Source organism: Neopsephotus bourkii, unplaced genomic scaffold (assembly GCF_033783945.1).
Source record: "Neopsephotus bourkii isolate Nb327-2 ecotype Australia unplaced genomic scaffold, CSIRO-AGI_Nbou_v1 NB_947, whole genome shotgun sequence".
NCBI lineage: Eukaryota > Metazoa > Chordata > Aves > Psittaciformes > Psittacidae > Neopsephotus > Neopsephotus bourkii.
Genome location: NW_026901441.1, coordinates 379,962 through 393,348, shown reverse-complemented (window position 1 = coordinate 393,348; position 13,387 = coordinate 379,962). Strand labels below are relative to the sequence as shown.

Here is a 13,387-nt window from a genome sequence, read left to right as displayed (position 1 = left end):
CACTTACATTTTTCCCAGGATTAATTTATTCTTCAAAAGTACTTGATTTTAAACAAACCCTCAAACTTTCACTTTCAAATAGTCCATACAGGAGATGGAGAAAACAGCTGTTCCCTGAAAAAGTTCTTAACATATTGGCCCGTTCCAAAAATAGGACCCCCAACCAGTCCTACTAAAGACCCATCAGGCAGACCTGTCCAGTACCAACATGTCAAACTACTAGCCTCCTCTCAACGCCTGCACAGGCTGTCTTCCACAGTCCATCTCTTGTGCTGCCCCTTCCTTACTACAAACTGTCTGTCAGGAAAGATCAACTGAGGCCGTAGGAAAAGTAGGGAAAAGCTACTCAATACATTTGCATAATGTTGGGTGAGCAGGGAGCAGATGGGTAGTGTGGTGAAACGTGGTGTGCTCCACAGCATGCCTTAGGCCAGGCCAGGATCAGTCCCACTCCTCTGCAGCCTCTGGCTGGGATGAGAGCAGTGCACAAAACAGTTGTTGCTAAGGGTACTCTGAGCCTTTCTGCCAGCATGTTTTGTAGCACTACTCAACCAGCCTTAGTCTTGTTGGGAACAAAAAGCCACTAATATCCTGCAGAGTTCCTGCAGAATAACAAAAAACATTGCATTTTCCAGCTTTTTTAGTTCACAATGATGAATGCATATAAGAGAGACTAAAAAGAAGATGAGGATACCTTGTTTCCATATATTGCAGTATCTCTGATCATTTTTCATAGCAAGAGGCACTAAATTTTGTAATACTCTCCACAATGGAAATGATAGAATTATTTTTCTATTTATGAATATAAAATCAGATTTGATAAGCATAAATAAATATTCAATAGGAAATAACTGCAATGGCAGTTTCTGCTAGACTTATAAAATGCATTTTTAGCAGCCATTATGAATTTGTTCAATGGTGGTGTTTCAGAATCCTCTCTTTCTTTTAAATCCCAACACATTTTATATCTTCTGCCCAGATGGTCCTCAGAGTCTAGGCAAGGCTCTTAGATGTGTGTTTGGCTATGACAGCACTGTGTTTTGGAGAAAATGTCCCTGGCTGCTAGGGGATGGGTTAACGTAGGTAAAGATCCGAGAGAGGAGGCAGTTTTGACCCATTCACCCTACATATAGTGGAACTGTCTCTCAACCACTTCTGTCTCGGCCTTTCTATATTGGATCCTGATCTCTTCTGCACGTTGCAGTTTACGAGGAAGAAGGGTTATTTGACAAGGTAAGGACAGAGAGATAGAGGCACCAGCACAGCTAAACCTGCATGAACCTGTGATCACCTCATCCTGTCTTTTAACCTCTCTGTCTTTTAATCTTCAAGACAGTAACCATGTATAAGTTTACCTGAATCCCAGTAGAATGAAGATAGTTCATTCCTGAGATAGTGACAAGACTTAAAAAACACACAGAAAAAAAATGAGTACAACAGGGCTGCGCAGAGGATAGGAGATTTTCTGACTCAGTGCTCATCTCAGTAAAGTGTGCTACTGACAAGCAAAATAGCTTTTAATATTGGAAGGGACAATGTGAATGAAAATTAAAATGAAAAAAATAAAATTAAAAGATATGTAACCTGCATGTTCAGAAAACACCACCATTCTAGATCAGGGTTGATCCTGTATTTGGCAACAGATAAATTAAATGGATGCTGCTTTTGGCTGCTAGGGGTCAATAGGACAAAAGTTGGTATAGGGCATGTAATTTTCTCCAAATTTCAGGGCAAGTGAAGATTAGTGGGTCCTGTGGTTTAGACCTTAACAATAGACAAAAGACTTTGATATATTCGTCTGCTTCAACACAAGACTCTTCTTTTGCTCTCCTCTGCGTGAATCACTGAAATAGGCTACTTTTTATGTCTAATTCTCACCAGAAAATCGTTATGCTTGTGACTTGGGTAGGTTTACAGTCATGTGTCGTCTATCACATTAGATTTGAGTTACAAAATGCCACCTCACTCCATGGCATACAAATAATGGTTTTAAAAGCCCGGGGGACTATACGGTTTTGTTCTTTTGGGTTAACTCTTACTTTCAATTACTGCCATTTGGTCAGCACCGGCAGTTCAGTATTGCCAGTGGCGACTCAGTTCTGTTTATGATGAGTCTTGTTTGCCCCCTAGTGGTATAATTACAAAAGACAGACTGGGCTGTAGTTTGCCCTGTTCCTCCTGTACGTCTTAACGGGCTTCAAAAACTTGAGATATGAATAACATTTTCCCTTTTTCACACCCACATGTGCCCTCATTAGTGAACCCTTCGCTTTTATCACAGAGGAACACATCAGAATAGGGTATTTTTTATTCTAGAAGCACAAATGCAGGAAACACAAAGGTTTTCTTGTTCGATTATATTGTTATTTCAAGATACAGAAAGCAAACTGAGTTTTTAAAATTGACAGTAAGTAACTATGGTGAATCAACCAAATTTAAGAACTGCAAAGGAGTTGCTAGGCTCCATTTCTGAAAGAATTCAGGTTTTCTGCTTCTCAATTAACTTGCAGGCTTTTAAAATGCCAGTCTTTTATAACCCTTCAGGTTTGTTGCACAGTTTATGTAAAATTCTGCATATTTGAAGTAAAAAGAAGTAGTATGGGTCTGTTCCAGTAGTATGGGTCTGTTCCAAACTCTGCTGAAGTTAATTAAGATGGCATGACATAATAACCAAATGATAACCAAAATTAGTGCAATTATACCTTACTGACACAGCTGTGATGCTGACAATACTGCCTTTTACTTCTGAACATTACGAGCAAACTGCCTTGATAAGCAAAAAAACTGTTACAAAGCTGAAATTGAAAGCAGCAGTGAAGACTTGTGTGCACACTGATTAAGAAGTTCCTATTAATAAAAATTAGTCTTCTGTCTCTTCTCTTGTAAAATCACCCAGTTGTGGTAAATTCAGTTGTCTTCAATTCCACTATTAATTGTCCGGCTCTGCTTTTCTAGTAGAGCTTCATATTTTTATTTTATCAAGAGCATGAAGTAAAAAATTGTGACCGCCAAAACAGAGAGAATAATAACAAAAGAGTGATACTTCCTTGTATGTCAGCTACATCATTTATTCTTTGTAACCTGAATAAAGAACTATATCCAGGAGACTTGCGTGTGCTGTCAGACTGTTATGAACAGAACACCTTGGCACCATTTGGCAGATAAAAGAAAACAAAATCTGCATTCCGTCTTTAGAGGCCTTCAGATTACAAAGATGCCGAAAGCCATTAGTCTGTAGAACTGGCTGACATGTAAATGAGTAAAGTGCATCATCTGACATATTTAAAACTGTATGGAGATCAATACTGAACTGTCAAGGTGATGGACTACTCCTAACAGGCATTTTGCATTTTTAATTTCTGTTATCAGAATCATAGTTCAAGTTCTGTACCAGTGACAAGCAATCTCATTTTTAACTAGTAGTTACCAGAATGGGAAGTACCAGTAGCCTAAGCACTGTGGGAAAAGGCTGATACTGTTTGGAAGAACACTTATGTATGATACAGAAATCAGTAGAAGATCTGTATACACTATTAATCTGATTCTACGTACCTATTATCATAATGTCTGTCCTAACTATACAAAGTATGGTTTTCCTAAATTCCACTAACACACCTATTTTTATCACAGAGTGAGAGCCAGGCTTTGGGTTTTATTATAATTCACTGTCTTACAGCTGCTAAATGTATATCATACTAACCACGGAGAGAATATATTCGCATGAAATATTGGCATTTGGAATAGGTTACCAATTTACTGTGTCTGCCTTTTAATTGCAATAGATAGTGAATATCAGCAGTTTGGCCCTAATGGGAATTCATAAGCTCTGTAACACTGACCAGAATAGGCAACACACCTGATCCCTTGGCTTCTCTTCCAGTTCTTATACAGTTGTCTCTTCTGCAGTTCTCAGGTAAACAAGTAGAATTGCAGGTTTTACCAGCTGACATGGAAAATCAACTCACTGTCATTTACTTTCAAAATTTATCACTTCTATTATTTAAAGCTTGCGATTTAATATCAAGTGTTTCATTCTAAAAGAAGCTATTCAATGGACATCACATTCACATAAGCATCACAGAAACTTGTGCAAGTCTCACATTAAAAAAAATATATATGCCATTCATCCATTTTGAATATTTGCTTTTACCTGATACTGTTCTGCATTAAAATCAAGGAAAAAAATTACGAGTGCTAATTAAACAGTAATTCCCATAGACTTCAATATGAAACAAACATGAAACTTCTCTTTAGCCTGCAAAGTTTGAAGTTTTAATCTTTTTTGATGACTTAAGTCATCAAGATTAAACAATTACTTGGGCCTGAATGTTAACTAAAAATAAAAATTGATGAAAAATTGAGTATGTAATTTATTATTTTTTTTTTTTTGCAAAATGGAAAGTAAAAAACTTAAATTGCACACCAGAAGATGGTTATTATTTCTTTTTGTGTAATTGATTTGTTAAAGAAATCTTTCTTCTAATAAGGACAGAAGTAGCTTAAGCACAAACATAACTTACAGGAGTATCCCATTCAAGTCAGTTGTACTAAGCCTAGTTTTAACTTAAGCATGCTCTTCAGTACCTAACAGGCACCTAGCATAAAAAATGACAGATAGGTGTGTACTGATAAACCAAACACTGCACGGCTGTACACTCTTTAAAATAGTGCTATTCATTGTGTCTTAAATAACAGTTCAAAGGGATAGCTGCAACACATTTGTACTTACTAAAAACTTGTCTCAGACAAGCTGCCACTTGCACAATCTTCCACTTAAAAATTAGCTGTCAAATTTTATCACTGGAATATAATGTATTGTTTCACAACAGTTGAAGATTAATCTGTGAAATGTTTTTCCCCCACAGAATTATGAAATTTCATGTTGCAAAGAGGAAGTTTAAGGAAACACTGCGTCCATATGATGTCAAAGATGTCATTGAGCAGTATTCAGCAGGTCATCTAGACATGTTATGCAGGATTAAGAGTCTTCAGTCTCGGTAAGGAAAATAATTTCTGCTCTGCATAAGCATCTTACGTTATGTCATTCACAACATAATGAATATTGGTAATCTTTAACATTTCTGTGTTACATTTGGGTAAAAATTGCCATCCATGCTTCAGCCCAACCTCTCTGTGAGCACAGATGAGCCAGAAACTACGCTGTGAGTAAAAGCAAGCAAAAAAAGTGTATCTAAATTGTCCCCAGAACATGGAAGTCTCAACAACAGAAAAGGTAGTCCTTTACCTGTAAAGTCCAGTCATAACCAAGGAATTTAGTCAGGAGGCTGCCAAAAGGAAGACTTTCTCTTTTCACATAAAAGGAATTGTGAACTGCTGGTAATGCAGTATGTATGTAGTTTTTATGTTCAAAATTCCCAGCAATAATAATTTGAAAACAAAACACAACTTTCCATCATGTGTATCGTTACCAGCATTAGGGCTGAGTCTTCTGCTTCAAACTGACAACTTTCCCAGGACTTGATGCTGTTGTTAGGATGGGATTCCTAAAGGTGGCACTGGTATGTCTGTTCCTCCACAACATCAGGCTGCTGGAGAGTCTGCCTCCTCTCTCCCCCTGTTAGCAAGTCTAGCTCTAGGTCTCCCAGGTGATGGCTAAGTTCTGGCTGCTGGTTAGTGTCAACAGAAAATAAATGCAGTCTCAAATGCCTTCTTTTTTTTTTTTCTTAATTAATAAAATTGTCTTTTTCTTAGGTGCTTCTCTGAAGTACTGTGATTTTAATTTTTAATATACAGATGCAGCAAACACTTCAAAATCATCATAGTTTTCAGCAGTCACAGCAGCTTTTGATTTCTCTTACAGTGTTGACCAAATTCTTGGGAAAGGACAAATCACAGCAGATAAAAGAAGCAGAGAAAAGAATCCTGCAGAGAATGAGACAACTGATGACCTCAGTATGTTAGGACGTGTCGTCAAGGTGGAGAAACAGGTAAAATAATTATCTGTGTCACTTTGTCTCGCTCAATTGCTCACGCTTTTTGTCTAATTTATTGCCAGTTTCAAAGGCTGAGTGGGTTTGATTGGGTTCTGTTCTAATACCTGCTTCATTTACATGCTGAAATAAAATTGATATTACTAGCATTACCATAACTGTCTTCCATATACAAAAATGTAAGTAAGGAAAAATCACAGATTACATTTTTCCCCCCTTTTATCTGCTTGCTTATGAAAAATTTACATGGCTTTTGACATTCTTTTTCCAAGTCTCAACAGAATATACCAAGCTTTTTCCATTTTTCTCTTCAGCAGTCACATTTTCCCTTTGCTTGGGTTGAAAACACTTTAAATTAGTATTTGGCATTAATGTTAACCTTTTCCCCTCCTCCTATAGGTACAATCCATTGAGTCGAAATTGGACTGTCTATTAGATATTTATCAACAAGTTTTGAGAAAAGGATCTGCATCTGCACTCACTTTGGCTTCATTTCAAATGCCAGCTTTTGAGTGTGAGCAGACTTCTGATTACCAGAGTCCATCAGACAGCAAAGATTTGTCCAATTCTGCACAAATTAGTGGATGTGTATCCAGATCAGCTAGTGCCAATCTTCCTCGTGGCCTGCAGCTTATACTGACACCAAATGAATTTAGCACTCAGGCTTACTATGCTTTCAGTCCAGCTATGCATAGTCAAGCAATGCAAGTGCCAAATGATGGACCTGCAACAGTTAATAATACATCAAACCAAATGAACCAGGCAACTAAGCCAGCAACTCCAACAACATTACAAATACCACCTTTCTCATCAATGAAGCATATCAATAGGCCTGAGCCCGTTCATATTATTCCTGTAACCACACAGGAAAATATTTCCGATGTCACCGCTTGCCTTGTTGCATCAAAGGATAACGGACAAGTTGCACAGCCCAGTGCGACGAAGGATCTCACATGGAGAAAATGTCTGGATACAGAAGGGGAACCTTTGCTCTCAGTTAAACCTGTGGTGCAAATGGATTTAGGAAAATCTTTATCTGTACAAAACCTTATACAATCAACAGAAGAACTGAATGTACAGATGGCTGGCAGTGACTCCAGTGGTTCCAGAGGTAGCCAAGATGTATACTCCAAATGGAGGGAGTCAAAATTATTTATAACTGATGAAGAGTTGGAGACAGAGGCAGGAACAGAGACTACTGAAGCCATCTCGCGCCCGTTAGTGGAAACAACTCTCTCTGCTGACTCTCTAAGGACTGGAATATCAAGATCATCTCAAAGCATCTACAAGCCAGGGGACGGTACAGAAGCACTCAATCTGCTCCATGTCAAACTTAAATAACAGCTTGTGGGCTTTCTTCATTGGCTGGGTCATTCCTCTAGTCATACATATCATAGCATGAACTGTTTTGAAAGCCTTTTTAATAAGATAAAATCACAAAAATCAGGATGAATCTGCAAAGCAGTTGAATGAGCCCGTATCTCCTAGTTGCATGTAAATGCATGTTTAAGTGATGGCTAAGATTCAGATTTACACCTACAGTACGGCAGCCTTTAATGTAGTACAGTAGGTTAAATAATGAGTTGCCTACAAAGCTAATGCTGCAGGATGTATCAAAAACCAAAATTCGAGCATTTAGACCTAGTGCTGTTTTTACAGGGCAGAAGTAAAAATTGTAAGGTTTAAAGCACTTTGCTTCTGAACGAGTTAAATATATATATATAATGTCCTGATTTAGATGATAGTTTATGTTTACAACAATGAAAATTACCTACAGCTGCTAGCAAGGTACCAAGGAAGCCAGTAATATGGGATCAGAAACGGCTGCCAGTTGCAAGATACACCCATTAGCTTGTCATAATCAGTTATTTTTAACTCTGAAAACCAGTATGTTAATATCCATCCAGTTTTTGGTGATTTAGTGTTTTGGCAAAAGAACCTGACACACCACTATCATGTTGAGTTTTTTATAACAAGAGCATTCTTTTGTTATGAAAAGTTTGTATTTTAAGAGTTGGGGCTGGCCTTAGAAGGGGATAACCTGTGTGACTGCGCTAAAAATTATGGGGAATCTCTCATTCTTCCTGTCTCATTGAGAAGTTAGCTTGTGAATTTTGGCAGCAGTAGGTGAGGGAATGAAGCAGGTGCTGCCTTTATTGTAGAAGCTGTATTTTCTCATGTGGAAATTTTGGCAATTTTTCTTGCAGCCCCAACCTGATACCATGACAGCACTTGATAAGGCTGGGAAAGGAGGGAAAATGAGGAACTGAAATACAGAGTAAAATTAAATAGGACAGAACTGGGAAGAGAGAAAGGCAGGAAAAGAAATTATCCTAGAAAAGGAAGGTAAAGAGGCAAAAAGATACATGCATTTTAAATCCAGCTTATCAGTCACAGATATTATTTAAAAAAAAAAAAGAAAAAGAAAAAAAAAAAAAGAAGCCATGTAGGCAATCAGAAATGGAAACAGAAGTAGGAAAGACCGAGAAAAACAAAACAACAACCAAACAAAACCCTAAAAGCAAGGGGTTTTTTGTTTGTTTGCTTTTCTTAAAAAAAGAGGAGGTGGGAAAGTGGGCACACTCACAGTTCAACACTGTGTCCCAACTGCAGTCATTTCTTGTGAACTTTCCAAGGAAGGACCTTCATACTGCTTCCTCTTAATACCTGAGTTTTAAATTCAAACTCTACATCAGAGCAAGCATTCCTGCTTGATACATCCTCTTTTTTTCTTAACCTAACCTACAGTTCCCTTCTGCTGAGATGCAGGAGCAATGTTAGTGCCTATCTGCACATCCCCAGTAAGGCTCTCCACTGGGAGAACCCTTGTGGAGCCTAAACAGGCTTTCGCTCTTCCCAGCTGAATGAGGTTTCTGTGCTTTGCCTTCCCCCAGGTTTATAACCCACCTGCACCACAAGCTTGTTGATAACCCAACTTGGGCTCAGCTTCCCTCTAGCAGCAGGAACACCGAATGTATTGGGGGTGCCAGTGCCAGCTCACTCAGGGCGGTGTTTTCTCAAGGCCCAGACCTGCTGGGAACTTGCTATGTACATCAAAAGCATCACTCCAGTCTTAACCATGGCTAAATGCTGTAGATTGTATTGTGAAGGACTTGATCTGTTTACTATAAAACCATTGTAATTTCTGCTTCCATATCTCCTTTACAGAAGTATTCCTGGATGTTACATGACAACCTTCTTATGTGAAAGTACATGCAAACTGTAGAGTGTATATATTGTGTCGTTATACGGGGTCCACGGATAGTACACTGTGTTCCATGGCTCACGCTGGAGCAAACTTCAGCTGTTAAATCCTTAAAGACACCTTGAAGCACAATTTCCTCACCACTGATTTGCCATATGACTTACCACATTCAGCCTTTCCTGTTCTCTTTTATGTGCAGCCTGACATACTAAAGTGTGATTACAACAGTAACTTTGTGAGGATAAATAGTGGGTGTTTTCCACATCTCAGTTCATTTAACTATTAGCTTATTTGAATGTCTGCAGTTTACCCAGACAGATCTGTAAGTTTAGAGTACTATCCAAAATTTTAAAACTTACAAGGTTGGGGGTTTTAGGCTTTTCTTTATTTTTCCTAACTCTTTATGGTGCCTTGGTCACCTTTCATATGGAGCCTCCTGCTGATCTAAGCATAAACCTGCACTTAGGATCACTTAAGAAGAAAGAGGTGGGGCACGTGGCAACTGTGTGTCAGTATTGAAACTCCCTTCCCCTCCTTGATAAGACTGAAAAATCAAGGCATCATGAGTTGGACACCACTCTTCTACCTTCATCTGCATGAGCAGATGGTTGCAGCCCCATTGACCCAGAAGGCGTCAATGAGAGAACTGAGCATTGGCCCTCCCTGTACCAATTCTGCACAGAAACAGGGCCTTGGTTTTGCTGATAATTTATCTCACAGAAACTTGGTATTTTTGCCTTAAATGACATGCTTGAGTCCTTCTAACTTTAAGTTAATTTATTTAATACAATTTTGTGCACAAAAGAATGAGTTCTATAAATTATGTATGAAAATGTTAATGTCTTTACAAAGTACTAATAAATCCAGAAGATCATATCTTTTCAAATTATGGTTTAAAATCCTAATTTTTTTTTTTTTATGCTCACCATTATTATTTTTGTAGCTGAAAGTCTTATCATGTAGGAATTTTCTAACATAATACTGATAGAAAATAGAGTGAATATATGAAATTCTGGAGAGGAAGAATTGTTTGTTTGGATTTTTATAAGCTTTGCTCATATTTCCTCATGAGCAGTTTCCTGTTTCTATGCTTTCGCTTTAAAAGACAGTGTCATGAGTGACAGTCATTCACTGGTTTCACAAAAGAAGGACCTGTGTGGCTTTTCAAGTCTTGTACTGAGCTCCTTAAAGTCCATCTCAGGACAGCTAATAGGAACTGTTCATGAGTAGGGACAAAGGACAAATTTTTTTCTGATTACAATCCACGTGAGGATTGTTGAAGACAGAATCTGAACTTACATAAGAGTTTCAGGAATTAAGCCTTATCCAAGCAACTGTTTTCTGATCAGCATGTTTCTTGCACCTGATTGAAAAGAGAATAGTTTTGATGTTTATTATTTGTTAAAAAAATTGTATTTGCTCCTGGCTTATATGATCTATACTTTTTATTTAAATATTAATATGGTGTTTTAGCCTAGGGTTCAAGATTGCAAAGATCATACACTTTTATTCACAGTGCCCGCAGTTGTTCCCTATATTTTGAGATAATCCTATTTAGAGAGACTTGCTCTCATTATAGTATGGTGATGAGTAATTCACCTGCTCTTCTGTGATAGGTCAAGTAATACCAAATTGCTGATGTACCATAGAACATCTGGTGTACAATAGTATTTATGAACTGGGACTTGCAATCCTTACTCAAGCAAAAATTCTACAGAATGCCTTCATTCTATGGAATTAAATATTTTTTCTTGAATTGGGAGCTCAGGTTCAAATCCCTATTTTGTTGGGCATCTGTTTAAAGTGAAAATGGTAATATTCCAGTTATTTCCTGAGGAAACTAATACTTAGTTGAATTTACCCATGTCACATTGACTATATAAAAAATAACGCACAAAGTACTGATGTAAAAAGGGATGAAGAGAAGGGACATTTTTTAAAAGTACAGAGCAAAGGAGAATAATCAGAAAAAAAGGAGTAAGCAGGAAAAGAATATACAACAGGAAGGGAATGAAAAAAGAGTTTAACCACCTGATGCTAAATTCATCCTTGGATGGCTTCACTGACTTCAATGAATTCACTGCCCAACTGGGTGAAGTTCAGCCTCCATTGGGATAATCAGGCTCAGTTCCAGTGACCTTAAAGGAACTGAACCCACCTGTAACAGGAATGAACTTGCCTCTCTGGGCCAGCTTTTATCCTGACTCATATATCATGCAATCCTTTTGGATTCATTAGGTTTGGATGAAATACAGGTCAGAAAAGAATTTGCCCCAGATATTTCTGCTTCACATTTTTTTTCAAGTGTGTTAATCGACTTAAAATGGATTACAACATCACACAAAGTGCTGTCACTGTCTACAAAGGTTAACTGGTTTTTAAAATAGGAACTGTCCCCTGCAGCGTCAGTGGAAGCATGTAATATTTTCCTGTCCATTCATCTGGGTGTAAATGTGGCTGTTCATTTAGCTGTGGCTACATATACGACAATTCCAGACATATCCAATATCATCTGCTATTGGAAGCATTTTTTTACTTCTTTGAAAGATAAAGAGACAGTTTCATAAGAGGCTTAAGAAATGATGAAAGCTGCTTCCACTGACACTGCAACATTAGCCAGTACATTACAATGTTAATTGTAACTTCTTGACAACGTTGAATCCATATTGTTGTTAATAAAAATGATTTTAAAAGTACCGTGCTTATTGGTTTTTTTCCTTACATAAAAGATTATGTGGTGTTAGCATGTACCAGGCAAGAATTTAAACTTGCTCACTATTTTCCTTTTGAAATTTTATATTTTTTTATTGAATGGACCAAACTGGAATTTAGCTAGAATAAAATGCACACAAACCAGTCTGATAGGTTCAGTTTCTGGTTACCCTTTACAGCAGAGTTTACTTCATGTTTCAGCACCTTTATGAAAATGAGTTTGGAAGTTATTATTCACTTCCCTGTTACATAAACAGTAATTGATTTAGGATCAGCAATCAGGGGCCTGTGCGAAGAGCAGGATTCCTCAGGGAAGGCTGATCTGTTACCTCAGTTTAACTTGAGGCCTAGATAAAGCCCTTTCCTCTGTGTTGAATCATGGAAGTTGCTCTAGAATGCTACTGCACCATACCTACAGCCTTCTTCCCTCACTTTGCTCTTCCTCCAGTCCTGCTGAAGATAAGCTTTAGCATTTGAATGTATGGAATCTATAGTGCCTGTTCTTGTGGTGAAGTCACTGTCTCTGTGGAGGCTTCAAAACAGAGCATGATTTCCATGCACAGACGACGCCCTAAGTCTCTGATGAGTGAAATCTTGGATATTGAAATGTAAAGATGCAGTCTCCAGAAAGGCAGATTTTCCATGTCTGCCATTGGTACCCATGGGCTATGTAAACACTACCAAGCTCTGCCTAAGAATAAACACAGGACAGGAAAAAAGTCAAACGTGTGCAGGCTCTTCTATTAAAACAGGCAATCTTGCTTCATGTGTACATAGACATAGCAGGGAAGCGTCAGAAGGCAGCAGTGCAAGTTTTTCCTTTTTGAGTTACCCTGCAGGTCACGACAGCCAGGCACAGGCAGCCATGTCACCCATAAAGTGCATCAGTGTTCACCAGTGTTCACCATTCAGCCCTGTACCATGCCTAAAAGGGATATTTTATTTTTTCACTGTGAACCTGAGCGAGCAGTGGCACGGGTTACCCAGCGAGTTTGTGGAGTCTCCATCCTTGGAGATACTTATAAGCTACCTGTACACAGTCCTGGACAGCCAGCTCTTGGTGTCCCTGCTTGAGCAGGGGACTGGACAGGATGACCTCCAGAGGTCCCTTCAACCTCTGCCCTTCTGTGATTCTGTTTGCAATATTGTACCAGTTTTTGTACCTTCGGTCAAACTAATATCTTCATTAAAGCATCATTAAACCTTAATTTGAGTTTAAATATGACTTCCCTAAAAAATTCAGGCTGCAATGTATCAGCATGACACTAGTCTAGACACCTAACAAAACCGGTGCCACCCTCCCTCCCCAGCCTTTTCTGAGGCTGCCTGCCTTCTCCCCCTGCACCCTACAGACTTGGGCCTTCCCACACGTTCAGGACCGACTTCTTTCCCTCCCTTCCTAAAACACCGCTGCCTCCTCCTCCCCAGTGGAGCCCATCCAGGGCTGCCCCCAGGCCGACACAGGGAAGTAAGGGAGTGAGAAATCAGGACTGAGGACCCTGCGGCCCTGAGCGCGGAG

The 13,387-nt window shown here is 38.7% G+C and overlaps 1 protein-coding gene across 2 annotated transcripts in view; it reads left to right on the top strand.

The window, feature by feature from the left end:
• The window catches only part of KCNQ5 (potassium voltage-gated channel subfamily Q member 5), a 277,209-nt gene extending 265,357 nt beyond the window's left edge, over positions 1–11,852 (top strand). For both annotated transcript variants that reach the window (XM_061358524.1, XM_061358525.1), the window contains 3 exons: positions 4,866–4,997; positions 5,822–5,948; positions 6,351–11,852. In XM_061358524.1, the coding sequence (XP_061214508.1) occupies positions 4,866–4,997; positions 5,822–5,948; positions 6,351–7,292 (1,201 nt within the window). In that variant the 3' untranslated portion in view covers positions 7,293–11,852. The remainder of the gene's footprint in view (positions 1–4,865; positions 4,998–5,821; positions 5,949–6,350) is intronic.
• Positions 11,853–13,387: the final 1,535 nt, after the last annotated feature.